This window comes from Temnothorax americanus, unplaced genomic scaffold (assembly GCF_048541705.1).
Source record: "Temnothorax americanus isolate GAGA-0224 unplaced genomic scaffold, ASM4854170v1 Scaffold7, whole genome shotgun sequence".
Classification (NCBI taxonomy): domain Eukaryota; kingdom Metazoa; phylum Arthropoda; class Insecta; order Hymenoptera; family Formicidae; genus Temnothorax; species Temnothorax americanus.
Genome location: NW_027509792.1, coordinates 1,188,281 through 1,216,192, shown reverse-complemented (window position 1 = coordinate 1,216,192; position 27,912 = coordinate 1,188,281). Strand labels below are relative to the sequence as shown.

The following is a 27,912-nucleotide window of genomic DNA, read 5'->3' as shown; positions in this document are numbered from 1 at the left end:
CTCGTTTCGAATCGACTGGCCGCCACCTTTACCGCCCGTTCCTTCATCCGTCTTTCCGCGTACGAACTAGCCCGAACGGAGGAGGGAAATAGGGAGGGAATAGTCTTGTTTTCAGAAAACTTTAGATCCAATTCACCAACTTTCCACATTACGACAATCCCGTTCGGACTCGAGGACGCGTGGAGTAGTCTTTCATCCGTTCGAGAGTAAATGAAACTGCCGCGGAGACAGAAGCAGGAGCCAGAAAGACGTTCCGCGCCGGACAGAAAGGAGAACGCGAATCATCCTCTTCCCTCAACTTTACCGCTGATTATATATACACGTTCCGGCAATTGAGAATTTGTCTCGCCGGAAATAAATTGGTTAATGGATCTTTTCCGGTTCACTGTTTCGGTGCACCGCGGAAGCTGCGCGGTAGCAATTTTTTGCAACTACAAAGAAAGCAAAGATGGGAAATCTATATTTCCTAATAGACGAGATAATTAAAACTGCTATAGTCTTGAATTTATTCGAAATTATATAATATACAATTCTAATTGAATTAAAAATCAACACCTGATAATAGATGGATAATAGCTTTAGCTCGAATATTCTATTTATGAAAAGAAATTTAGATAATAGTATGCTTGAAAGACAAAAAGAAATCTTTTTGATAACGAAAACATTTGCAAAGAAAGTTTTTTATTAAGTAAATGCAATTTATTACTTTAACAGCTTTAGCTATTTAAAAAGAGAGAGAACTTAATTCTTTTATCTGATCTTACGAAACAATTTCATGGCGATTGCTCGCTTGCACAATATAAAACTGAATGTTTAATCCTTCGAGTAAGTATAGAACCGCATGACTGTCCATTTGATTTTGCAACGTATAGTGTATATAATACTATTCATTTACAAACATACCTAAGCTATATTTTATAGACAAATTAGAAAACTAGAAAGCGAGATACACTGAGCACGTATTGACATATCCGTGAGTGATTTTCTTACGCTGAGTGCTTATATTATGCGCCCAGTGTTTAAAGGGTTTTAATCTGATATTCGCATAAATTGAATGCACACAGGCCTCTCAAAACGCAAATTTGCGCCAGAGAACGCGTTAGAATTTCGCGATTAACAACAGCGCGCCAGATTCGTGCCTCATTAATGAAAAGTGAAATCATTGCTATTGAATCTGGCGTGTTGCCGAAGTTTCACGCGCGATCGCGCAAAAATACACACCCGCGAGTCGTATCAGGTCACATCGGAAGCCAGAAATGGTAAGCTTTTCGCTTATCCGTACTCGTTTGCACTACCAGCGCGATTTGTGTTCCGCAGATCGTCGCTGGATTAAAAACGGGCTACCGATCGATGAGACACGTTCGCATCTATCGGCTCTCGGCCGTCGTCCGATTTTCGAGGGCTCGGCGAGGGCTCGATCTGCGTGCTCCATTCCTCTAACGGGCGCACGTTGCCGCGCCCCGAAATCGTTCTGATCGTTAGGAATTTGATTTCACGCTCGCCGCATCCATAACATCCTCCCTGCACGAACGCGAACAACGACGACGGTAATAATGGTACATGGAAAATAGGCTTTTGTGCCGTACGTATTGAGTGGAAATTTGATCGTGATTATCGCTGCGTGTAATTTTAATAATCTAAAAATTAAAAGATAGAAGTTGGATCATTTTCAGATCTAAATAAATGATAATAATAAGTAAATACTTTTTCCGGGCATACTGTTTATTTTTTTATAGTCAACTTACATTATAATGTTGATAATAGATAACATAATAGAAAATAACGATAGGTACTGGCAATTTTTGTCTGAAAAATTGATATATAAAATGTGATCTATCACTTTTGTCCATTTGATCGTAAAGAGATACGAGCGACACGCGTAAATAATTTATATACTCGCGTAAAAAAGATTAGCTTCTTTTTCACGTAACACCTAGTGTGTACATGCACGTACCGTTCCCTCGTACTCTCATTTTCCGTTACCCCCGCGTCTACCTGATGTAACGGACGTAGTCCCAACGCGAAATAACTCGCATAAATCACCGATGGTTACGTAGATACATTTCGTGCGATTCCACTGGCGGCAATGTTTTAATAAAACCCGAGGCCCAATTATTCAACTCGGCGACCTCAGTTCGCGTCCTCAAATGACCTGTGTACCGTGTACACGTACTGAAATTCTTCACCTTTAACCAAATAGCCTGTTTTGCTATTTTGTATTTTATTCAAAAGGGACCTGTTTGGCCATTTATCACTTTTATTTCGGTCGTGTGTAGTTTGCAAAGGTATTTTGGCATTTTCGATAAAAACGATTGGCAAGCATCGTGACAAATAGCTGTCATTCCTTTTCGCAGTCGACGCCGAAGCCGCGGATCACGTTAAGGCTGTTTGGATAGCCGTTAAGCGTTAAAAATAGCATGTACTCAAAGTTTTCCGCCTGCTCTCCCTTCGACCTTCGCTCTCCGCCTTCTCTCCGCCACGTATCTCGTTATCCTCGCGATAATCTGAAATCACACAAACCGCTAACGTCAACCGGCGATAAGACAGAGAAATTGTTTCGAGAACAACGACTCGACGTTGACAAACATCGCGTGTAACCATTTTCGAGCACCGCAACCCAGCGGATGTCAAAAACATATACGTGAAACTTTGATACAAGCCTGACAGCTTCCGGTCACGAAATCCAGCCGTGGGATACGCGAGGATCTGAAATCCAAAAGCGGCTTACGTTATTCCATCGTTATGAACGAAAAGAGCAGAAGTCGGAGCGCGTGCCGGAGTAGTGTGGGAAGTAAAGTGAAAAAAGTTTTCAGCGCATCCCCGTCTCTCAGAGCCTTTTTTGCTCTTCTCGCTATACCCCGGCCTCGTTATTCTTTTAAGATCCGCGTACAGCAGATCGTTTCCGAGAGAAAGTAGAGAATCCACCTTGTTGATTTATTCGACGAAAGAGTTACAAGAAAATTGTGAGGATCTTAACGTAGTCCAGTCAATTGCACTTTTTTTTCTTTATTGATTGATCAAAGTCGAATCTTTGATGGAATATTCTTTCGTTCGAAAGGTTTCGTCGGGTTGTATTTTTTCAAGCATCTAGAGATCGTCGAGACGTAGAAGCTCGCGAGGGGATGAGAAACGAAACAGCGTTGAGTAACTCTTGATTACTGGGGAATAGAAAAGACTGCGAAATATACTTATTTCTTAACGAAAACTAATTGTCGGATATATATTTGCGTAATTTATATTTTAAGAGTGGAGAGAGTGCTCGTTAAAGTCTATTGCGTAAATGCAATTGGAGTTGAAGTAAATAAGAATCTCGACTAGTCAATTATCACGGTTCGGTGAATCGAAGTTCGCGATTTAAAAGCCGAAGTGATCAACTTAACGACGCGTCGACGAACCAGTCTCTCGTGACTTCACAATTTCAACATAATTACTGCAATGTCTGTTTCGCTAGCTGCTATTTAAACGCCGAGCGATCCTTCGCCGTTCTAGCTAATTCCTCGTTACATATCACTCGTTACTGATATAGCTTACCGTCCGATCTCTCGTGGAGACATACTACTTAAAATGCACTTATTCCGTGTAATATAACAAATAAATTTTCAAATATCAGCAATAATTTTGTGCAATATATTTAATCATGTCTGTGCTATAAATGAGTATAAACAACACAAAATCTTTTTAATTATGAGTTTTTTACAGTATAAATTATCGTTCAATTATTATATTCAGTTTCTTTTTATTTACTAAAGTCTTAATTCCAATATCGGATGATGACATTGATTGTTAGAGGCAATTAAGTATAAGATTAATGAAGCGGATGGAAAAAATAAACGCGATTTTATTACGGTTTCGCTACGGTAATTGCAAGGCACGGACTGTGCCCTTTATCGATTTTCCATCCTGCAGAGAGAGGTCAGCGTACCTTTAAAACTTTATCAGCTACTTATACCGTCGTTTTATCGTTTTCCCAAGAAAATCATTCAACATAGAATAAACTATATCGACATTCCTAATAGGTAATCTTAATGTGTGCCAAAGATAGTGGTTCAAAGCACAGTGGTTGAGAGTGTGGTTCTTGGTTGCGGATAGAGTTATCTATTAGTATAATTTATTCCACTTTCAGCGAAACTAACATTTTTATTCCAACGGTGATTCTACGAAATGTCGAGGATGAATAATTCTCCATGCTTTCGAAGCAAAAGCGGGACGTGCATAGAAAAATTAATAAAAAAAAACGTATCTCAGTAAATACTTCGTTAGGCAAATTTGATTAAAATATCAAAAATCTAGATCATAAAATAAAGTAGTGTATAAAATAAAATGTATATCACACAGCTACACGTATACACGCTACACATGTTGCATTAATAAGACCACGACATTATCTTGGATGACTTAATTGCAAGAATTTTAACAAAGTTGGAAAAAGAAGTTTTAATAAAAGGCTACTTACAATAAACTGTCGTGTCTAATCTATGATTTTCTATAAAAGGAAATTCTTCTAGTCTATCCCCCACAATCAGCCACTATCAGATAAGTCAAATTTGTTTTGGGGTGACGACAGTACAAGTGCAATCTGATGGTGAAATCAACTGAAACGCGGTCCACGCAGTCAGAAATCAATTGACATTTTTGAATGCGCCGCTTGGAGAGTCGAGATTAAAGTGTTCCCTGTCGTACGAACTCAGCCGTTCGAAAACGAATTACAGCCACGCTTGCGCGTATTGCAGTAAATGGATTTATCTCTCAGTTGGCTTTGCTATTGACGCGTCGTCGGCGAACATTATTCCGGGTTAAGCCGATTTGTTTTACTTAAACCCGTAAAATGGGCGACCTCCTATCTGAGTTAAAAAGGTAATTGAATTTTTCGATTTATATGTTATTATTCTGTCGACACTGCCTGAACCTTTTTTCATAAATTTTGTAATGCAGCCGATTCGATAGTCAACTGAATCCAAGTCTTTTAACCGTCATGATTTATTCAAATTTTATACAGAGCAGGGAGGAAGACATAATATAATACATTATAAATCAGCATCTTTCTCGAGCTTCTCGCGCACGATGGCGATAATGCGATTTCGATCACTATTGTCCGAGGCATCACGGTGTTTGCTAACGCGGTGGGCGATCCACCAGCTTGCGCCGCATCACTCTCGATCGCACCTGGTGAGGAGACGTCCCTCACTTTTGTCCCTCGGGACTGCGTCGGTTTACATTTAAATTTATAATCCGTTCTTCGGAACGGAGAGGGCTCCGTCCGAATGCTCGCAGTAAATTGATTTGCAGTATAACTCCGTTCCCTCGCCGCCGCCGTCGCGCCGCGCCGTCGGAAGGGTTCGCACTTCGACGGTGAAAAGAGGGTACAGCATGAAAAAGACGTGGAAAGCTGTGCAAGCAGAATGGCGAGAAACGCCAGGGTGGAGGTAACAGCGGATGACGGGTTCGAGGAGGGAGGAAATGTAAAATACGAGATGGTCTGGGCGCGGTAAGCGATTTCCGGTTGACTGACTGACACCGGTAAGCTTGGCGCTGCCTCCGGGCAACCTTCTCATCGTCTAGTCGGTTTTCCTTCGCGTTCTCTCTGGGCTATCCGCAAGCGGACGTATATAGGGGGGGCGTGTGTATTTGTTATGTGCAGACAACGTGTATATACGTACATACACAAGGGCCAGGATTCTCGCTACTCCGTTTTCCACTCGGAGGCTCGACCGCGATTAAGGTACTCCTCCGCGACAAGACGCGCCAAATTGCATGGTATTTCGAGGAGGCGGTCCTGAGGACCCGCCATCCACATTGCCTGACAGCGATTTTGACAAGAACGGGTTCTTCCGAAGAAGTGACGTATGCTTGCCGAGATTTTTTTTTTTATACGTTATATCAACGGTCTGAACCAATGACGTTATCGACGTTCAACGATTTTATCGTGTTTTACCAGGCATAACGAAACTCCTGTCGCTCCAGTTATAACGTAAAATTTATTATGCTTTAAACAATTGTAGGTTTCTGTTCATTTATACTGTTTGATATTTAATACTTCAGTTATTATATTTACAAATTATAAATATAAATGTTTATGTTATTAAATATAAATATGAATATTTTTGACATACGATTTAGTTCTCGTTATGCGTAAATTGCGGAAAGAGTATATACAGAATGAAAGCCTTCGACTGAGAATATTACAATAACAATTGCAATTATTCACTATAAATTGCTATATTAATTTATTAATACTCAAATAAATCTCTCTGATCGAGTATATACGCCTATATTAGTATCGAGTATACTTACAGAACGTCGACATTCTGTACGTCACTAGTGCAGCTGCAATCGTGACTTCGAAGTTTCCGCGTAGCGCGAGGTCTCGGTCTGTCTGTTTTGCATTATACTGCCAAGAAGCACGGTCCACGAGTTTTCGTTTTATACCCCGGTGAGCCAGCGCGATTATAAGGGACTCGGGAAGACAGGGTCGTCCTAAATTGCACTCGAGTGTTTCGTAACTCCTCTCGACGTTGTGACGATATTCCCTCTAGATTAGTCCACAAAACTCTGTGCGAGTTCCGAGAGAAATCTCGTCGTTTCCTGGTATGACCCAACGAGACACCACTTCCATATATACTTACGTAAGATAATTCTTATTAAAGAGAAGAAAGATGAGGGCTGAGAATTTTTGTATCGCGTGTGCTCTCATGCTCGCGATATATATCGAAGGAACGTGCACGCGATGAAACTTGCGATGCTATCATCGCTTGACTACCGTGAAAAGAAAAATAAAGTACGTGTAACGGAACTGTAGCAGGAGATTGTACAGTATAAAAGCTAATTACTTGATTATTAAATTATCTATCACTTTTTAAAATTAATTCTTAAATAAAACATGCTTTTAATAGGTAATCATAATTTTTAGTTTTAAGTTTAGTTTTGTCGATTGTGTGTAGGAGATTTATTCTTTTATCTTGAAAAAAAAAAAAAAAAAAGAATCATTTCGGCACAAAGAAATTTAGTTTCCTTCCATATCCCGTAGAACAGTGGCAGTCGATTGACATACCGAAAAGCTAGAACGGTCGGATAGCGGCTCTCGATAAATCGCTTCGATCTTTCGGTCACGGACTCGGTTCGTCGTACGCAGGGAGGGATGAACGAATTGGAGAAGAGGGGGGCGAAAAAAAGAGAACGAGGAAGGTTGCTCCACTGCATGCATGAGAGAAAATCGCGCAAAATAAAAGCATTCAATTTCCTGCGAATCGTCTGTCGGATTTCTCGGCGGACTTCCTCCTTGCTCTTCCTCTCGTCGCGGCGGCGTCCGATCGGCGTGGCGCGAAAAGAAAGAGCACGAAGAGCCCGGTTCATGCTGTTCGCTGCCGGACACGAGATGCCAAATGCAGTCGGTGAAACGTGAAATGCCGAGGATCGCGAGTCGAGGAGATAGGGTGACCCGCTGTTGCTGTGAACGGCGCGAGGAGCGCGGCGCGGGCACTGCCGGGGAGCGCTTCTCGTACCTCTTTTCGTCTTTATTCGGACGCAACTTGGCATTTCAATTATTTATATCGCGCTATCAACGGCACAATGAAATCTCCGCGACACGTCTTTCTCTTTTCTGCCTTTGTTCTCCGGCTTCTTACGAAGGTCCCCCTATTTGTTTCTACTCTCGTTGAATACTCGTGTAGAGCGCAAGCTCTGCCATATACAACGATTTTAGAAATAAAATGGACACGGAGATGAGCTCAATATTTAAATATACTATTGATAATTCTTTGAAAAATTATAAATATTCGCTACGTCTCGTGTCTAAAGAATTGTTAACGAATCATTGAGAATTCCAACGGCAATGAAGGTAGTCGCTACGAGTAATCATGTTTATTTCGTTCTCGAGTCTTTCCCCAATACCAAGACAACTTACTCGTACACTACTGGCAAAGCATTGTACATCTCAAATAATAAAGACAACAGCTGCGGACTTGAATGCAAGAGCCGCAAACTCCCCGCTGGATTGCTGATGCGGCGTGACGTTCGCTTATTTGCATCGCATAATTGACAATACCGCTATTCGTCAGATATTCTCCGCTTCTTTGGTTTTCCCCGTGTCGGTTCCCGTTCCACCTCCGACCCTTTTGCGCAGCGGCTGTAACGATCCTTGATATCCTTTATCCTCTGACGATATACTTCGCGCTTGCCTGTCTCTCCATGTTGCACGTCTAACGAGTAAGAGAGAGCAAGCTTCTTATCGAATCGCATAGCGGATACGTGTCTCTGGTGCGATTTCAAGTTTTTGAGCGAGCGTGGAAAAAGAGCTGAAGTAGACTCGCGTAAGCCGCATCAAAAATGAATACCTTTCTTCCTGGAACCGGAAAAGACGGGCCGAAAGTAACGAGCCCATCTTCCCAAGCCACGTGGGCGCTTCAATTATTTATGACGTCTTGTTGATACCATCCTACACCAGTCAGTCACGCTTCTCATTGTTCTCTCCACTACTCTCCACCCTACTTATCGACTTATCCTCTTCTTCTTTCTTATTTTTGAAACATTAAGCCTGGATGTTTTTCCAACTTTTGCATCGAATACTTAGATGTACATTTCGCATAAAGTATCCGAAAGTTTGTAATCATGTGAAATAATTATATATGTACAGTCAAGTTAAATTAACATCATTAACGTTTCGTATTTTGCAATATCTTAAAAATAGACGGAATAATACGCGACAGTCATATTTTATCCGTAAACGAAAGCCAGCTGTTTGAAACTTTATCTGAAAAGTGTTGTTCTTTATAAAAGATGTTACAAGCAACCAAGTTCGTATTCTCCGCGGGACGTTAACGGCATCGTAACTCGGATCAGAAGTTAGACCCGACCGGATTACGAGGAGATATATGTCCTTTCGGGCACCAATAGAGATCGAAGAGGATCGCGCGACGATCGGATCCGCGACCTAACCCGTCGAAGCCGCAAGCAATTAATTCATAAGCGTACGCTCGACACAATGGTGAACTATAGTAGCACATATCCGTCTTTTCACGCAACAATGGCTCGCGAGCATCCGTACGTTGCGCGAATTGTATCAAGATTTGAATGAGCCAATACAGAGATAAAGGGCCCTGGTCCCTGGGAGGCCAAAGATATTACTACACGAGAATACACGTCTCCGCGATTGTCTTGTTGATATGTTAATTAACGTTATTGATGTTAAAGCAAGACCGCCTCGAGCACCCAATATGGGTATCTATTAATCCTGTCGAACCACGAATGTAGAATCGAGGTCGCGTTAACCGATTGTCTCAGTATTCAAATTGCATTATCCGACAAAATACATTATTGGCATGCACTGCAAATCTTCACGACTAATATCAGATTTTCATACAAGAGTAGCTGAATAATTGATTAAAATTTCAATTATCACAAATCAATCAAACAATGCCAATCTGCCAATCTATTTGCAATTATTATATTTTTTTTTAAAGCAACGATGATTCTTTAATTCTCGACCGACAGGCTATTGTTTTAGCATTGTGGCAAGATTATATTAGATATATCATATGTATAGGGGAGGTATATTCTGTATAGGTCATCTTTTCGTAGGAAGCTCATCGACGCCGCAAAATTCTCTGGAATCTCGATAGATATTAATTAACCGAGCGTAGTATGGCGTATTTCGCCCGTTTTCCCTCTTACGAAGGTGAGACGAGACGGCAAGTCTGATTGAATCAGCATGATTCCCTCGTTGCGTATTACCCGTTGCGTAACCGCCTGATTTTATCCCGCTCATCCACCCCTCATGGATTCTCTCATTTCGTCTCTACCCCGAGAATCCTAGTCGACGACGCCTCGGGAAAACGAATCCTTTGAAGTCGCCCCGTAATCGAAGAAGTAATTTCAGCGCGACCCTCGTCGGCAATCGTTTTTTTTCCGGTCGTATAGGGTCGCGCGTTTATTCCACGAAATGTTATTATCGGAAGCGCCCTGTCCTTGATAAAGACAATTAGCAGCATAATTTACGCAACGACTTTGCGAGCGCATTGAATAGAATTAAGAAAAAGTACATATTTATGTGTGTATTTAACAGTAATGTACGCACATTGTATTTATATTTCGAAGCGATGATCGAAAGAAGTATTATACTTGATAGCCGTATATAACTATGTCTTAATGAATTCATCATGTATTAATTTTTCTAGGTTCAAAAGAGAAATATATATCTCCCTAGTTATATTACTTTTGAGAACTTTTGATCTCTGTAAATATTATAAAGTACTTATGGATAAAGAAATTTCAGCATAAAGAAGAAATTTTATATAAAATCTGTTTTTGACCCAAATAAAATTTTAATATTTATTTCGTGTTAATGAACATTGTTTGTAGCGATTTTGACCGTCTGTTCGTTAAAAATTACGCAACGCAAGTAACTCGTTATCCGGCTGTATCTACATTTTTTGCCTTCGCTTAAAACATTGCTTGATTAGGACGTATAAAGCATTGAGGCAACCGGTCAGTTCTATACGCTTGAATAAAGCGGACATATTCTTGTCAAAATGGCCGCATTTCTTTTCTGATCTCTTCTACCTTCTCATATCGCGCGAGTTTTAAGTTAAAATTACTACCGACATTTTCCTCGGACGGAACCCAAATTCAATTTTACTTTACACAATCTAATTTAAGCAAAGCGAAACTCGTATTGTACGTGGCGAAACTTAGTTAACATTAAACTTCGCACATATTGGATTCAAAATACGATTCCTACCAAATTCAATCTGGAATAGCAAGTACAGGTCTTAACATCACGGAGAATAAAATCAAATTCAAAGCACGTATACTGGAGTTGAGCGTAGATGCCACTTTGTAAAGTAAACGATCTCAAAATGAAAGGCTTTCCCTTTTCTTGTCGTCAAGAGATTGAGAATTTCGCGGATCCAGGATCAACAAGACAAAATTTTAATACTCGATTGTAATAAATGCAAAGACAGCCCACAATAAATATGCGAGATAAAGGATTTCTACCCTGAGGAAGGCGATGCCCTCGAAAGTAATTTAAATATTCCGACTCGGAGATAACAGCGAACAGAAAATTCTTACCCGACTTCACAGTAAAATATGCATGTTTCTTAAAACTCTACGACATAAAATTCAACTCGTTGCAATGCTCGGCGAGGAGAATTTCACAACGTTCGCGCTCAGAGTGAGTTAACAATTCTACGTAGTGCTATGGGACAGTCGGATCGTAAATTGTCGAAATTAATTAGTTAACGACAGGAAAGGAAGTATCAGTTCGTGCGCCCAGAGCTAATGGACAGCTACTGGAGAGATTTTATCTTTCTGTTACAGGTGCGAGGGCGGTTGGCTTCAACTCGAGGGCAGTGCTCGCGTTTGCGGTCGCAACCAACGCTTCGACCGACCGGTCGTTCTCTTTTCGGACAAGCCGATGGCGATTCTACATATGCAGTGAGTACAGTACCTTTATCGCTTTATTTCAGTCAGCGCGAACGGTTTTTGCATTGTCACTTCGCTAAGTTAAAAGCAATAATTACTTCACTCGAACGAACTGCATCAATTACCATTAATTACGCTTCGCGTTATAATAAAATATCTTCTTAACAGAAGACTTTTCTATTTTATATACGTATAAAATTTGGAACATATTCAAAGCATTTGTAATGGTACTTTAATGTTTCAAATAACATCGTAAATAGGAACGATCTTAAAGATTATCTGTTTTCGCCAAGTAAATCCGTAAAGATTATTTATCTTGCCGAAGTTGCGTATACAAATATTTTTATATAGGACACAATTTTCTCTTTAGCTTTCTGGAAATATAAGATTTCAGTAAGGACGATTGAATACATATAAATACCTATCTGCATTGTCGCCAAAAAGGTTTCGCCGATTTCTTTTTTCGCACGTTTTGTACAGAACCATTGTGTTCCAGATGAATTGCGAGTGCGTAAAGTCGATTTAATGTTACTGCGCGAGTTACCGTCAGTAGCGCTATTGAGAACGAAAGACGAGGACGGACGGCAGAAGGATAGGTAGAATTCCAACAGCATTACGAAATAGGAACACGTCCTGAGCTAAGTGCTTCTTACTATCCCAAGTCGTTGCCCGATTCGAGTTACCCGAACGTGCACCAGTAACGCTCGTATATACATCGAATTTTACTCTTAAATACCATTAGGCACTGATATCGGAGAGAATTCGCGTTCTCGAATCTCCGTATTTTCGCAAAAGTTTTTCTCGTCCTATAGGTAGGTATCGTAATAAATCGGACTGATTTCGATAATTTTGGATAAAGAGCAAAAGCTCACAAACGACGTGGCGCAGAGTATTTACACGATTCGCACCTTATAAAAAGTAATTTCCATTATCAATAAGTAGCCCGGCTCTCGCTTTATCCGCCGTTTGTACTTGAACATCAGCTTCTGAGAAGAGTTTAATTTAAATGCAAATTGATTTACCTTTGATAAAATGAAATGGGGTTTCCTCTGTTTACTGCGAAGGCGAGAATTATTTTTTAAATTAACTTTCTTGACGTCGTGCTCGCCACGTAACCGTATTTAATTACGCTGAAACTACCGTAGAGAAGTAATAACGTGAAATTAATATAGCTATTCATGGTTGATGTGCTCCGAAACGTTACGAGCATCAATGGAAATGAAATGCAAATTAATTGTTACGTTTGATGAAATGTATTACATCGATTTATTTATTTATTTAATGGATGTTATCTGGCGGAGGATGTCAACATTTTATGATTTCATACGTGTGTGTTTGCAACATTGTAATTTGGGATTAATTTTTGAACCAATTATTTCGTTTTCTCGTATTTATCGCGTCGATAATCAAATATAAATAATTGGAATTATAAAAACAGGCAATTAATGCGAGCGATCCGTAAAATTTTCATCTGCTTCGCAGTCGAGGTGAATTGTTATGGCGGTCGTCTGAGAGCACCGAAAAATCTAAATAATTGATTGGTACATATTGTTGGGCCTCACGGGAGTCGGTAAATGATGGAAAAGTTGCAAATTCGTCCGTAGGTAAATTCTCGCGCGGCTCTCCGCGCGGCGCCTCCATTATTTATGTTTCTTAATTGGCGCGTCCAAAAAAAGCGAATTCTGTCGGACAACGAGAAGCTTCGTTACGAACTGCTCATTAAATATTTATGGCGAAATCAGTGGCTGCGCGTCGTCAACTAAGATCTGCGTATATACATAAAACATCAGCAGTTTGCCACGCAACTCATTTCTTTGATCGCGGCGATAGATTCTCCGAAGATGTTTCAGCGAAGGGTTTTGATGATCTACTCGAAAGAGACGAGTCTAAATAAACGTGCAGCGAGTATCACGCGAAAACCGTATTTGACAAACACGTACATATCTTCGAAAACAGTTAATTTTATAGATTTTCACTATCTATCACACGCACACATTGAAATTCGAGAGACTCGCAAGATTAACGTGGCGTAAAATTTAATTCTGTTAGTCGGTTCTAAAAGTAATTTCATCGTCCAATATGATGTTCAATAATTTTGTGGGGAAATCGCGCTTGATTTCTATCACAAATTGTTTCCATAAATTACATGCGAATGCAGCAACGTAGATAAGATAATAATTGTATCAAAAATAGCATTAAAATAAAACTCGATGAGCGTATAAAATTGATAAAACGTGCATGCTAACGTAATTCATAGTGAAACGTCATTTTGCAGAGAAATAATTCGTTTTTAGCTAGCAGGAGTTAAACCTTTTTTCTCTCTTCTTTATATACACATTAATATCTAATTAATTAAGTTTATATTTGCCACACGCGTACAAGAGAAAGTATGATTATTTGTACGATATATGTTACATAACGGTAGAAGAATAAGAGAATTCGGAAGAAGTCACTATCGAGAGTAACTTTTGACCCGGAAATGTCTTTCGTGTTATTACTCGGCACTTTCTCAGCGAAGGCTCCGAAAGCGGCTTGGTTGGTATGAAATTTATATAAGTTGAGAAGTTGAGTGTAATGTGGCAAACCCGTCGCACGCGACTGGCATAAATGTGTCAAGAAATGATTTATGGCGTTTAACTTCTCCGCCCGTGTGGCAACTTCTTATATGAAAATATCTAGGAAACTTAACAACAAACGAAAATCTATGAGTCGTGATGCGCGATATTTATATCTCAATAAGAAATTAAACAGGATATGTCTATGGATTGGTCGAGAAAAAAGAGAAACAGAAATAACATTTTGTCGAATAGTTGTTTTTATTATCACAGACGAAGACAATGATATAATTATGATAGTCAAAAATTTTCTCGCAGACGAATCGAAATGAAAAAGAAATGAGAAGAAGCGAAACTTATACGGACGACTAAGCGTGCGCAGTGATATAAAATGGGGCGACAAATTTTTCATGAATTTTCTGGCTGAAAATTTCCTACAGTGCCGCTTAATTGGTTAAATTAACGAGCTGCGACGAAAATTTCGTCGGATGGGATCCTCGAAAGTACACAATGCACGCGAAACGTCGCATAATATTTTTCACTGCGTCGGCTGTAAAGTAACGACACGTATCCAGCCGAATTCGAGGCAATAATCGGATTCCCATGAAATTTCAACGCGCTCATTTCCATAACTACGTCCTTTTACGTCACCGTGAAACATTGAAATGGACTGAATTATTCAACCGATAATACGCGGCTCATACGCGGAATACGGACAGAAACTTTGTCTGTTATGTTTCAACATATTGCATAATGCACTTTAAACTACGGCCGTTGTCCACGCAGGATATAAACCGTAATAAGGTCAATATACGATCTCGGTTTATCGCGCAACGGGAGTGCTCTCGTGAGGAAAGTACGAGAAATACTCGTTTGCCTCGCTTATATTTTTCTTTTACCAATATGTCAGATTTATTCGAAAATCTTTTTTTCTTTTTTTGAAATGGAATATGAAACAAAAATAACGAAATATACAACAGAAATATTGAACAAACTATCCACGTTTGTACATTCACAGTGTTAGTAAAGTTTTGTTTATTGTGTATCACTAAAATGTTTTTTATATAGAAATCGGCTGCACGGATCACTGCTTACTTCTCTTGCTTATTTGTTAGTAGCAACTAACAATAAGCAAATGAAGCAAGCAGTGATCCGTGAAGCTGATTTGTTTACAAAAAATTTTATATAGTGATACATAATAAACAGAATTTTACAAAATTATTTTAAAAAAGATTTTTAAGAGTATATTGTGAAACATTTATAATAATGTATAAATAAAAGTTCAACGACGTTGATTCCAAAAGTTGTTGAACTTTTATTTACACATTATTATAAACGTTGCAACATCCCCTTAAAAATATTTTTTAAAATAATTTTATGTGTCCATATACTATAAAATATTTTCATAATTAAAAACGTAACAAAGGTGAAAGATTTAACACGAAGTACCTATAAGTTTGTTAATTTTGTAGTAGCACAATTCGCGATTAATATATGGTATATTCTTTCGCGGACTATTATTATAGATATTGTTTACTCTTAATTTAATAACTTTGACATACGATCTTATAATTAATATCATTTCTTGGACATGGTGAATCACACATATATGTCACAGTATATATTATATTTTGTAATTTTGGACAACCATGATCTAGATCTGGGATTTTACCGGAATATCTAACCGCAGGTATTTTACCGAAATATATCTATTAAATACATTTAATATACTTTGTGTGTGCAACTGCATATTGTAAGTATTAAGTGCAATATTGCTAATTTTCTTGCCGTTATTAACATTATTACAATGAAATTATAAGACCTTACGATCTTCGTACGCGCGCACAGAATCGATGAATTTATTGTATGACCGAGTTTGCGGTATTATTTTAAAACGCGAGAGATGAAAATTAAACTAGTGCATGGAATAAAATTCCCCGCCGGCAGCTATTTATCTTCTATTTGTGTATACCGTAATAATGAACCTGCAGAATTTGTCATAGAAAATTTGACAATGCTCGCAGCAGCAACGATGCTGCGCACAGTCGCATGCGAGAGGGTTGAAGTAAATTAAGCGTAACCGACGATGAGATTACTACTGAATTTTGGACAATTCTTGTCTTCATGGCAAGTTTACATCAAGTCTCTAGCGTACTACGTTTTGAGAGCGCATGTTTGCATATCCTTCCTGTATCTCTTTCTCTTGAAACTCTCTCTGACGAAAGTTTATTGCAATCGCTATTTACCACCGCGAAGATACTAAACTACAAAGCCGCGTTTCCAGTTTACTTCGACGACCGTTAAATTGGATACTCGTTTCAGCTTTAGTCGAATTTTGGCTTGTTGTAAAGCTTCAACGATGTAGAAAAGCTTTCCGCCGAAACTTAATGTACATCTCACAATGAAATGAATTATGTGTTGAGACGAGGGCAAGCGATAACGATGCTTTTGCAATTAAAAGTGTTTGCGATTTACTTTTGCGATCTGCATAGAAAGTTTGAGGCGTGTACTGTTCGTGCACTTTGACAATCTGCATAATTATATGTTTTAGATGTTCCTGCTTGCTTATGCCGGAGCATCAATCCTTTCTTTCACAACTTCTAATTTACATGCAAATTAATTCACTTTTGATGGAGTAATGCGGAGAGGTGCCTTTACTCGTGACGAAATTAGTTTATTAAATTAGTAGCTCTAATTTTTGCTATTATCTGCTTCGAGGTTGTCGCCGTTCGCAACATCATACAGTCACGTCAAACCGTATTTGATGTTCAATCACGTAACCGCAAGTCAATTTAGTTGGACGGCCATCGAACACCAAAGGACGGGCGCACTCTTTTCTGAGTTCGCGGCATTTCCAGGCGGCTTAAGTCTTGCCATCCTAATTTTCGGTTCGTTTCACGCCGCCACGGGAGCCGCCTCGAACTTCCGCGAAACTTAGCCGGTCGACAATAAAATCGATATCTTGACAAAAAGGAACGACCTCTGGCAACGGCATGCCTTATGCGATCCATTAGGTGAATGAAAAGACAGGAAAGGCTTTGCGCCCACCTTTTTTTATAGCCTGCCATTATTCGTCGACCTCTTTCTCTTTCTCTCCCGTTCTTTCTCTTTCTCTATATAAAAGGCATCTTCGTAGAAAAATGTCTCCGGGCGAAGAAATGGAGTTCGTATGTTTATTTCAAAGTAGCTTCCTTAGAGAGTGTGCAGCTTCACGAAGGAGAACAATACGGGTCCTATCGAAATATCATTTTCGCGAAAAGAATAATATCCGATAGATTGGAGTTTTATCCGTCGGGAAAAGCGCTTTTCTTTTAGGTACCATCGATCGAATTGCTTTTAGGATACCACGAGCGGAGCAGGAATGTCAGACGGCAGGAGATCTTCAATTTCTCTCAAACGATAAATCACGATTGTGTGTCTCGTGAAAAATATATTCTTTTGTTTTCCAAAGATTGTTTCTGAAAATTTTATTATCGGAAATTGTTTTATTATGTTATTAAACATGGAGTGTAATACATCCGAACAGACAACATTAGGATTATCTTACAACAAAGAAAGAGAGAGAGACGTTGGCGAGAAGCCATAAGTAGAAAATCTGAACGAAGAACTCGTACGTCGTACGTCAAATAATAAATTGGAACATCACCGCATATATATAGAATTACTTGGAAATCTTTCGGTCTACCTACAATTAACCAGAAGCTACCCCTACAGCTAGTAGTCGGAACAAAAACGCTATCTAGAAAGGTGAAGTAGAAGACCAACAGCAAAGAACTTTCTTTTCTTTTTAAAAGCGAATAAAATAGTCTACGTGTTACTTTCTGAATTGTTTAAATATATCTTACTCAAATTTCTTTTATTTAAATTATTCATACTATATATAAATTAACACATATATTCCGGAATCTTGTACTAAAATATTTACTGTAATTTTTTATTCATCTTCTATTTTATCGGCAAATTAGGCCAATTAGAATATAGATTAGATTGATTAGAATATAGATTTGTCTGCATATATGCCAGTACTGTTGTCAGTTATTTTTTATTTTTACAAATACTTTTTATTTCTTTATTATTATTATTATGTGTGTAAGAGGGAAGGACGTAACATTTTTGCGGCTAACAGCGATGCATTCATTTGTAAATAGCAGTTCTTTGATCCAAAATAATTCTGTGTCTTATTGCTTGTAAATTTATATATCTTACAATTATAATTATATATTAATTGAAGATTCAGTACAAATAAGACTGAAGAACACTTTTTGCTTTCTAATTTTGTTCGATGATTGTTATTTAAAGTAGTAAGTAGAAATTAATAAAATCTCTTTTTCTCAAGTTACTTTTTTAAATATAATTACATAAGAGATATTTAAAGGACATAGGCGATCGTTACAAAAAAACCACTTCACAGTCAATACAGAAAATTGGAGTATAGCACGAACCTTTCCACTAGACTGAAGAAATGAAAGACAGATCGTGCGTGGAACCCTTGAGAGAGAGACTGCGGAGAAAGCCTATCGTGCCTTAGCTGCGGGTGAAACAAAAAAGACGGGAAGACAGAGACGTCTTCCATATCCGTCGAACTGTGCTTTCGATTTTGCGCGTAAGCCCACTCTTTCTCTTTATACCCTTGTCAGACTGCAACCCTGATTGAATGGATGCGGGCTTGTGCCACGTCTGCAGCTCCGAATTGCTGAACCTGTCGCGAGGAAAGACGTGAAACAACCCTATATAAATAATGGAAGTAAAAAAGAGAGAGAGAGAGAGAGAGGGGGGGAAGATATACGATTGTAACAATTATGATATTACGCGTTACTGGTAAAATCTTGCTTACACAAGCCGCGGCCGTGGTAGTCCCAATTTCATAGACATACGATATTTTATTTTACGTCTTCGCCGTGCCTTTGTGCAATATCGCTTCGTCGAATAGTATGCGTTTTCATGAAAATAACACTCTTGCAAGCAGACGATCATTTCCCATCGTTCAAGACATAAGATTCTATTTGCGACGAATGAGAGGTTACCGCGCGAGGAATTGGACTGACGTAACCGATCCGGCTTAATCGCAAAGAAAAATTAGGTTCGTTATCCTTTCCCGGTGGGTATCGATTAGCAGATTAGTTTTATCGAGTGCCACGGGGGCGGATATCTCGTAGCGTATAGGAAGACGGAAAGAAAGAACCTCGAATCTGATTCCGGCAATCTGTCTGCTCGAGTCGGACCCGAGTCACCCTCTCTTTTCCTCGCGAAGCCGGGGATACATTTTTCGAGATAATTTCCCGTCAGAACTCCCTCGGGATAGCTGTGCGCGCTCATCGACTCCGGTGGGATGGGGGGGGGAGGGGCAAGATAAGCCCGCGCAATATCGGTTTCGAATCCTACGTACGAGGCGTGGGGTGAGAGCACCCTGGGGTACTTTCTGGTAGCCGAGTACAACGCGATGGCGGCATATCCCACGCGATCCACACGTGCGCGATTTATTCGTCGGCGCAAGATGAATATTTTATTAACCCATTAGTATAAGTCGACAATTTATGTCGAACGGATCTCGCGCGATAAAAAAGGATTTACTTATAAGGGGACACGCTGAGATGTAGAGAAGCACGCTAATATTTTAAGCATCGCTCATTGATAAAGATCTTTGTTAGCAGGCGTAGGAAAATATCCCGCGATAATATCTCACTAGATAAGCTTATAAAGCTAACAACGAATATTTTTAGTCTCTGTTTAGTCTCACGTTCTATTATCTGTATTTATATCTATAACGATATGATCCAAACGTTGGATATAAAGAAAAATTCTTTATTTGTCTGAAAATTTAATTATTATATTGAGTATTATGAATTTATTCTCTCACATACACATGATAAACAATATTCTATTTAAATGAAGAAACACTTTTTTCTCGTCTTAATAATAAATAAAATGCACTGCAACAGTAGGAGATTGAATTTTCGTATAAACACTTTCGCGCACCTGTGGCAAGGTGTCACGAGATGAAACACCTACATTAGGAAAGTAGAACTGTTAGTCAACACCTCATTATGAAAATTACTCGTGCTATTCCGTAACATCGTTGCTCTTCCGGCTTCACGTAAGATAGAAGAACGGAAGGCAAAAGGGAATTGCGCGCGTGCGCGGATGAGGATGAAGTGAATGTGGAGTACGCAAATTACAGGACCATAGCGATTAATGTTAACGACACGCATTAGCAGTCTTGTTACGGACACCGGCAGTCCCACTGCACTCGCTCTTGCCGAGAACAACCTGCTGACCTTAATTCGCGTGAAAGTGTTAAGTATCCTCTATACGTCAAATCTGTCACACGCAAAATATTCTCGATTTGTTGCGAACGTTTGAACGCTGTAAGCAAACTGTCAGTTGAATAATTGTTTCTGGGGGAAAAAATGCAAATTTTATAAATAAATAGTCAATTTGTTCGTATTATACATAGATATATACATGATAAGTATGACACGACATTCGGCACGGCTGTTACGTTATAAATAGTCTTCTATTTTCATCTGTTTGCAATTCTTTTTTCGATGCAATTGCCTTTTTAATAAGTTGATTTTATAATGATAATTGCATATGGTATCGTACTTTTAGAGTTCTCTCGCAAAGAATTAAATATTGCCATACACAAAATTTTGGACAATTAGAAAGTTAACAGATATTTGTTATGCATTTTTTGTTTCTATGTTTAATAGAACTACATGAGATATCGTTATATCGTACGTCATACAAAGTTTGAATAATTAGCGTATCGTTACGCGCGCAATGAATCGCGCGTTGTCTAATTGGTTATTTGTGAAGAAGCATAGCGCGTAAAATACGATATGGCGTATTATTTTCCCGAACGTTAAGCAATTGATTGGTCACGCATATTATTACCGTCAATGACACGGCCACTTCCGCTACGAAAATGATTAATCGCGTCGCTACCGTATTTCCGAAGGTAACGCAGCCCTTTCGCGTGGACCGTCGCCCCCGGTGTAACGCCGTACGTAATTGCGCATCATCGAATTAGCCTGGACCTGCCGGTCAACCGTGCAGATAGTTCTAGCGATAAGAATCGAATTTCGTATATACACGCCATTCTCAAATGGCCGACCTGCAGCACCGGTGCATCGATAAGAGTCAAATTCTGCGTGAACAAATCCCCGGTGTCGTGCCCCGCGCTTATCGATCATTACGGCTAAATGGCTAATTGTTTGTTAAATGCGAGACTTACTATACACCGCGGTATCTCATTCGCACGCGGTTTGGCTCGATATCATGCTTTCTAGCCGCTTTTGTGCCCACAAAACAACGATCTTTATCGTCGCATTACCGCGCTGCCGCTCGCTTTCGGTATTTACATGCATCAACACACACACACACACACGTGTGTTACTGGGTTAATGCAAAATTTAAGATTTAAAAAATGTACGCCGGTACAATTTAGCCATTGCAGTTTAGTCGAGCTAGTTTATTCGAGACTCAACCGTTCGACCGCGTCCCCACCGTTAAAACACAACGTTTAGACCTCCAGGAACACGAGAAGGCTTTTCTTGCTGAAAACGAGATTTTTCACGAGGAAGAACAATGGTCGTTTATCACGCGTAATCTTTTACTCCTGCGAATTAAAACCGAATCAACCCCATGCCGCCCTTTGCCGCCCGCCGAATGCAAATCAGCCGAATTTCACCTGGAGGCAAGATAAAGCCTGAATAAAGCCCGGTGCAATAACGATCGCGTCTACCGCAGGGAACGACGAGACGAGGAAAGGTGTGTAAAATGTTTGATCGGGGAGACTTGTATTTCTGACGAAACTAGGCCCCGAAAGTTTGCCCCACAATGGCAATCGATGGCGGTGGAAACGCAAGGCAGAAAATTGCATCGCGGTACGCGGGCCACGTCGTTCCCTCGCTCCTCGTAGATACCACGGGAAAGTTGAAATTCCCGAAAGCGAATGTCAGTTAAACTAACGAACGAACCCGGGGCTAAAAACAGAGCGTGAAAAATAGTCACGAAAATGACATGCCGCGCGCGACGTTGTAATTTTAGCAAATATTAATCCGCAGACATCACTTTTCGCGCTGTAATTATAACTTCGGCGAAATTCCCGTCGAACTGCACGTAAGTATCCATAGAGAATAATTTGTGTATCCATTGATATAATTATAGCTTCTATACACTTTCCGAAATCTAATACTTGCACAAATGAGTGCGATATTAACTTTGACAACAACAAAGTTCGTTCTCTTTTGATCCTCTTATCCGAAAACTAATTTCCCCCTTTGACACGCAGCGTTGCCTAAACACATTTCGCCTTTGACCTTTGACCTTTCGCCTTTCGGCCACCCCTTTTCACGATGTTCCAGTTCTGTATACACAGACTGCGACGATTACCATTTTCAAACGTTTAGCCGCTTTTGCGCTCTCCCTCGTCCGCCGACCCAATTTTGTTCCGACGAATTTCTTTGCCTTTTCTTTTCTCCCTTCCGTTTAATTAAGCTACGGGAATTAAGCAGTAGAAAGTCCCCATTTGTTATTCATTTTAAACGGGAACCTGCGCCTGCCTCGGCGTGGCATTGCAAAAACTGTCTTGACAGTCGGGAGCTAATTCCATTTTACCTATTGCTATGGTAGTTTCACGCATTATAAAACAAATACGATATTGCCTTTACGAAAAGAAATTAATTAAGGTATATCTTAATAAAGACATTTAATTAAAATATATATCTTAATATAAAAAGCATTTAAACGTTAAACGCGCCCGATATTTGTTAAGAAGCTTAAACGCATTATATAATTTTATCGAGGTATTTGTCGAAAAACTTTGATAAATAACTGCCTATTATTATGTCGAGGCTTGCAAGAGAAACTTTAATAAATTACTGCCCATTATTATGTCAAAGCTTAAAAGATTTACCAATCTATTTTTACGCGCACACAGCAGAAAATATTAAATATCGTCATCAATATCACATAACAGGATTCAATTCAATTAGCTATGTTTCTACATGCGCTCATATAGTTTATTTTTGCAATGTGCAATGAATCGTGCTATTTAAGAATTATGAATTATGTTGATTTCTGGTACTTTTTAATTAACAGTGAAACATTATGATGCAATATAGATATACGTAAATATGCTCGTATACGTGCGCACATAAAATGTGAAAGAGTATTATTGCATCAGCAAAAGCTTTATACGATTGTTAATCCTTAACGATTGGATGTCGTATCGCAAATTATACGCACGTACTATATCGGAATTAATCCTCTTTGTGCGTATGAACGCCGGTCGGGGCGATGATGGCGGGGAATTGTGCCCGCGTCGTCGAAAACTTCGACAAATCTCCGGGATCGAAAACAGCGCAAAAGGCAAAGCCCGTAATTAACGCGTTACAGTCATGCACTTTCGGCATTAATCGCATCGGCGAATTGGATTTACGAGTCGCGAGAGCGATTTTCGACATTCACCTGTCGACCGCGTTTCATCGGTTGTATTTCCGTAAGCCCCGCTCGCATATATATACCGTGGCCTGCCTAATGTTCCCGCTTGACACATAATCACGTCTTGCGCCGTGAGTTATCGACGTTAACGACCCGTAAGGCCCAGCCTAGCGTACTTGTTAATCGCGCGGCTTTCGAGGCAACGCCAACGTCGGAATTCAGATTAAACGTGCCTCGCGGTAAACTTCATCAGCGTCACTCGTGACGACGAGTTCCGGCCGGCACGTTTGCTCGGCAGATATTTGATCTCCGCACGGAATTGAGTCCGGTCGCGCCGGCGCCGGCGGCGGTACAAGCCACGATCCGCTTCCCTCGTCGGTGCATTGGATGGCGAACTAATAAACGCGACATCGATACCTGGGTGTTGTATGCACATACCTATGTATACGTAGGCATTGCCACGCACAAATGAGCGAACTCCCGAAACTTTCCGGAGCAATGTAGTTTTCACCAATAGCGTCACGATGACACTCATCCGCGAAACAATTATAGGTAGAGTGTGTAGACCTACAGCATGTCGTAACGTAATTGCGTGTCGTATATGCACCTGCGATCGAAAAGTCAAAATTATAGAAATTTCCAGGATTCGCGCTGCCCTACGATCGCGATTGACAAAGGATAACTTCGTAGGATCTTCGGAAGAGGCTATCGAGCGTCAAATTTGTAATTTTCTGCTTTCCTCGGTTGAATGTAACTTTTCTGATATTTTGGGAAACGATGTATTCGCTGACGAAGCCTCGAGGTACATTTGCGAAAGTGGTCGCAATATATGTGTTCGGGTAGGATCGAAAAACGAATACGATAAAAACGAATATTCGGTAATCTCGCTGCGGATTTGGCAGATTTGGATGGTACCTAGGAATGAACCTCTTGAGTTTTTAATTTGTTTAACTTGTGAATACATTTCTAGATTTGTTTAACTTATGATTACATTTCTAGATATATTCTAATTACAAAAAAGACACATGCGCATACATACACACAAGCATAAGTCTCTTTAGCTTCTTTTTAAAGTGTTTCTAAAACTGTGCAAAAGATACGATAATTTTAAAACGATTAGAACTCAAATAAATATGGATTTCATTTTCGGTTTAGAACTCGCACATTTGCCGACACAAGATTCCATGACATTCACCTTGTACAATAGCAAACAGACATATTAATTGGTATTATCGTCGCGTTGTCGCGTTAAGAAGCGAGCCGGATCCGCTCCCGGTAACTTGGACTTAGGCGGTCCGAAACCGTCGGAAATCCGTTTTCAGTCCCAGAGCGAAACCGCACTGTTCTCCAAGACACCGCCACCGGGCGAACCTGGGATACGGTCTGGTGATTACGACTTTACGCGAGTTCCTAGCACCCTGTAAACACTTAAGCTTCTCGCTACAGCCAGCAGCCGCAAACTTGCGTCTTGAATAAATATGTGACTGCGTCTTACGTATCCTATATAAGTGCGATTTCCCTTGAGGAAGAATAGCCCAAACTTGACCGCGCACTCGTTACTTTTTAGTGCGGCAACACACAATGGCAATGGCATAATTATTTCCAGGACGCACCATTGTGAGCGTCGCGCGAGAAAACCCTGCAGGATGCATCGTTACAACAATAAGAAAGCAGATTTCTGTAGTGTTTTCGAATACTATGCATCATGGTAATTATTTTGTAACATAAAATAACTTTATTTTTTAAATTAAAACAGCGCTATATAAGAAACACATGCCAATAAAACAAACAAAGAAAAGGCTAGTCTTTAACAGTTGTGGATTTTTATGGAATAACGACGACAAAACGATGATATACAATAATTACATCAAAGAAAAGATAAGGGAAACACGCGCTTGAAAAAACGCATCGCGATTGCAGCCACGTATAAAGAGCTCGCGATAATTGATGCGGACATCAATGGGGAACGATTCCACTTTGTTGTGTCCGCTACTTGTTTCTATTCCCGCGATAATATTAACGGGCCCGTTTTTCTCGCTCGCCACTCATTCTACTCGCGGGCTTTATCACTCGCATTTTACTCGTGCTTTATTATGGCGACTATCGCGCTCGCGATATCGTAACGTCCGAGCGTCGATTCGCGCCCGGTGACGAGTGTGTGCATCGATTCGTCGATTTGAAAGCAACCGATTTATTGTTCTCTGCACTGACCCGTGCATTAGAGCCCAGTTCCATTGGACGAGTCCGAGGCTTTTCGCGCCCGCTCGGCGTCAAAGCCATTCCCAACTCTGTTCAGCCGCATTGTTAACTAACGATGTGCGCTTTATGCGTACTGGAAACAATGTAAACACGTTATACCACTCGTCGGAGCGGACAAATGGACATGTCTCCTTTCTGCCCGGCGATCGGTTCGAGCGTCCAGTCACGTAAAAACGCGCCACGTTAGATTCCAGTCGCGATTTTATGTTTCGCGCGTCCGCATGGTTTAAGGATCGATCCATATTATATCTGATGCTGACAATTTATATGCCAAGACCGGCGGGTGTATATCCACCGCAATATAATCAAATACATATTTTACATAATTGAAGTTAGTTTATGCTTTCACATCGATGCAGTTCGTGTACTTCGAACGAGAAATAATTATACCTCTTCGTAACGATCTTATCGCTATCCGGAAAACATCAGGAATCGAACAAACTATTACGATAATTTCAAATCGGGACAGGCACATATATTGCCCTTATCGCGGGAGAGGAATAATTTCGCCGAGAGAATTGTCGCCCTCAATATCCTCTCCGTCTGCGAGGTTTCCGTCTCCGAGATTCGAGTTATCAGCCCTTTCGTCGCAGACGTTGATAGACGTTGGGTGGAGCACGCTGTTATCGTTATCGCGACAAATCACTAGCCGTCCGATCACGCCGTCGCTGCGTATCCTGCCGGCACCGCGCGGCGCCGACACCATTTTTCTCGGTACGGCAGCGGATATTTTCCTCCATTTTTTTTGCGAGGGGCAATCCGGCATCATCGTTCGCGGCAACGGGTAGTTGACGTCGCCTGGAGGAGTCTAGTCCTGTGACTTGAGAGTGGCTCCCGAGAAAGAGAAAAAGAGAAGTGCGCGCGATCTTCGCGAAAGCACTAGACTTAAGTCGCGCAGTACACTTTTCTCCCTCTACCTCCTAGCCGAGCGTCTTATCTTACTTCGCTTGAGCGAAGCAAAACACGAAGAAGAGGATAGCCTTTGGTACACACGAGTACTTACGCGTTGCTCTGGTGTACCAGACTGCGAGAGAGAAAGAGAGAGAGAGAGAGAGAGAGAGAGAGAGAGAGAGAGAGAGAGAGAGAGAAATAGGAGTTGGAAAAAGGGGTTGGAGGGAAGCGGAGGGAAGCTGTTTTGCAAGAGATGACAAAGTGTGGATAGAAAGGAGTACATACAAGATGTAAGGGGCCACTTAAAAATCGATATCCGCGCGCTACACCGTACCACCTCGGCTTGACATTTATAGCAATGCAATTTACAGTAAATACTTTATTTAAGGCGATCGCATCGCAGCCGAAGAGTGTTGTTAGTCCCGACCTCACGCAAGAGACAAATGTTTAAAAGTCGACGGTGCGTGTAGAGGAAACATAATTTTTAACTGCGAAATAGTGGTAACTGCGAGGCGTTTCTTTTAAGGAAATATTCCTCTTTATATTTATATATTTCTAACAAAATATAATTTATGTATTAATTATATGTAATACATTTAGTTTGTAATAATTGTAATTATTATATTGCTGGAAATTGGTATTTTATTAGTTTTCGATTTCGAACATTGACGTAGATATTTTTTCTTGTAAAATCGGAATAAATAATTACTTGAAAAATATCGTCACGGCAAACTCACGCACAGATAAAATACGCAACGTTAGATACACATATGGCCGAATACCGGATGCTTCGTTGTTAGATAAATAAAAACTGATTTTTTACATATTAAAAAAAACTGACGGTTTACTCCCGTTGAATCCCACGTACGTTATTTATCCATTCACTGGTAACAAATCTCCTTCGGGCGAATATTTATCATGGCGATACAAAAATATGATTGGTCCAAGTAAATAAGTAAATGTAATATTTTATTTAAGATTTTCCGTAATTCTGTCAGCAATGTTTACAAATTATTATTTTCAAATATGCCGTATTTTTTCTGTTTAATATTGTTTCTAATAAGAGTAATTAGATATCAAATTTTATCAGACCGATGTTCTCGTAGAAAAAATGTCTCTTGAAAAATTTGAGTTTTCCAACGTTGCTTATTTTACTTTGTCTCGAGGTAAAAGAAAATGACAAAAATATCTTTCATACACATTCACGCGCGTCCCAACAAAGTTTATATATTGAAGGAAAGACGAAGAAGATAAAATGACAGATACGTTTTTCAGTTATTTACTTAATTAAAATTAAAGTTAGCAAAATGTTACGGCCTGAAGAATGTATTATTGAAGTATAAAC

At 40.0% G+C, this 27,912-nt stretch overlaps 1 protein-coding gene across 7 annotated transcripts in view; it reads left to right on the top strand.

Moving 5' to 3' along the window:
* LOC143906306 (uncharacterized) overlaps positions 1–27,912 on the top strand; it is a 219,933-nt gene that overhangs the window by 107,359 nt on the left and 84,662 nt on the right. For all 7 annotated transcript variants that reach the window (XM_077422312.1, XM_077422308.1, XM_077422310.1 and 4 more), the window contains one exon: positions 11,314–11,430. In XM_077422312.1, the coding sequence (XP_077278438.1) occupies positions 11,314–11,430 (117 nt within the window). The remainder of the gene's footprint in view (positions 1–11,313; positions 11,431–27,912) is intronic.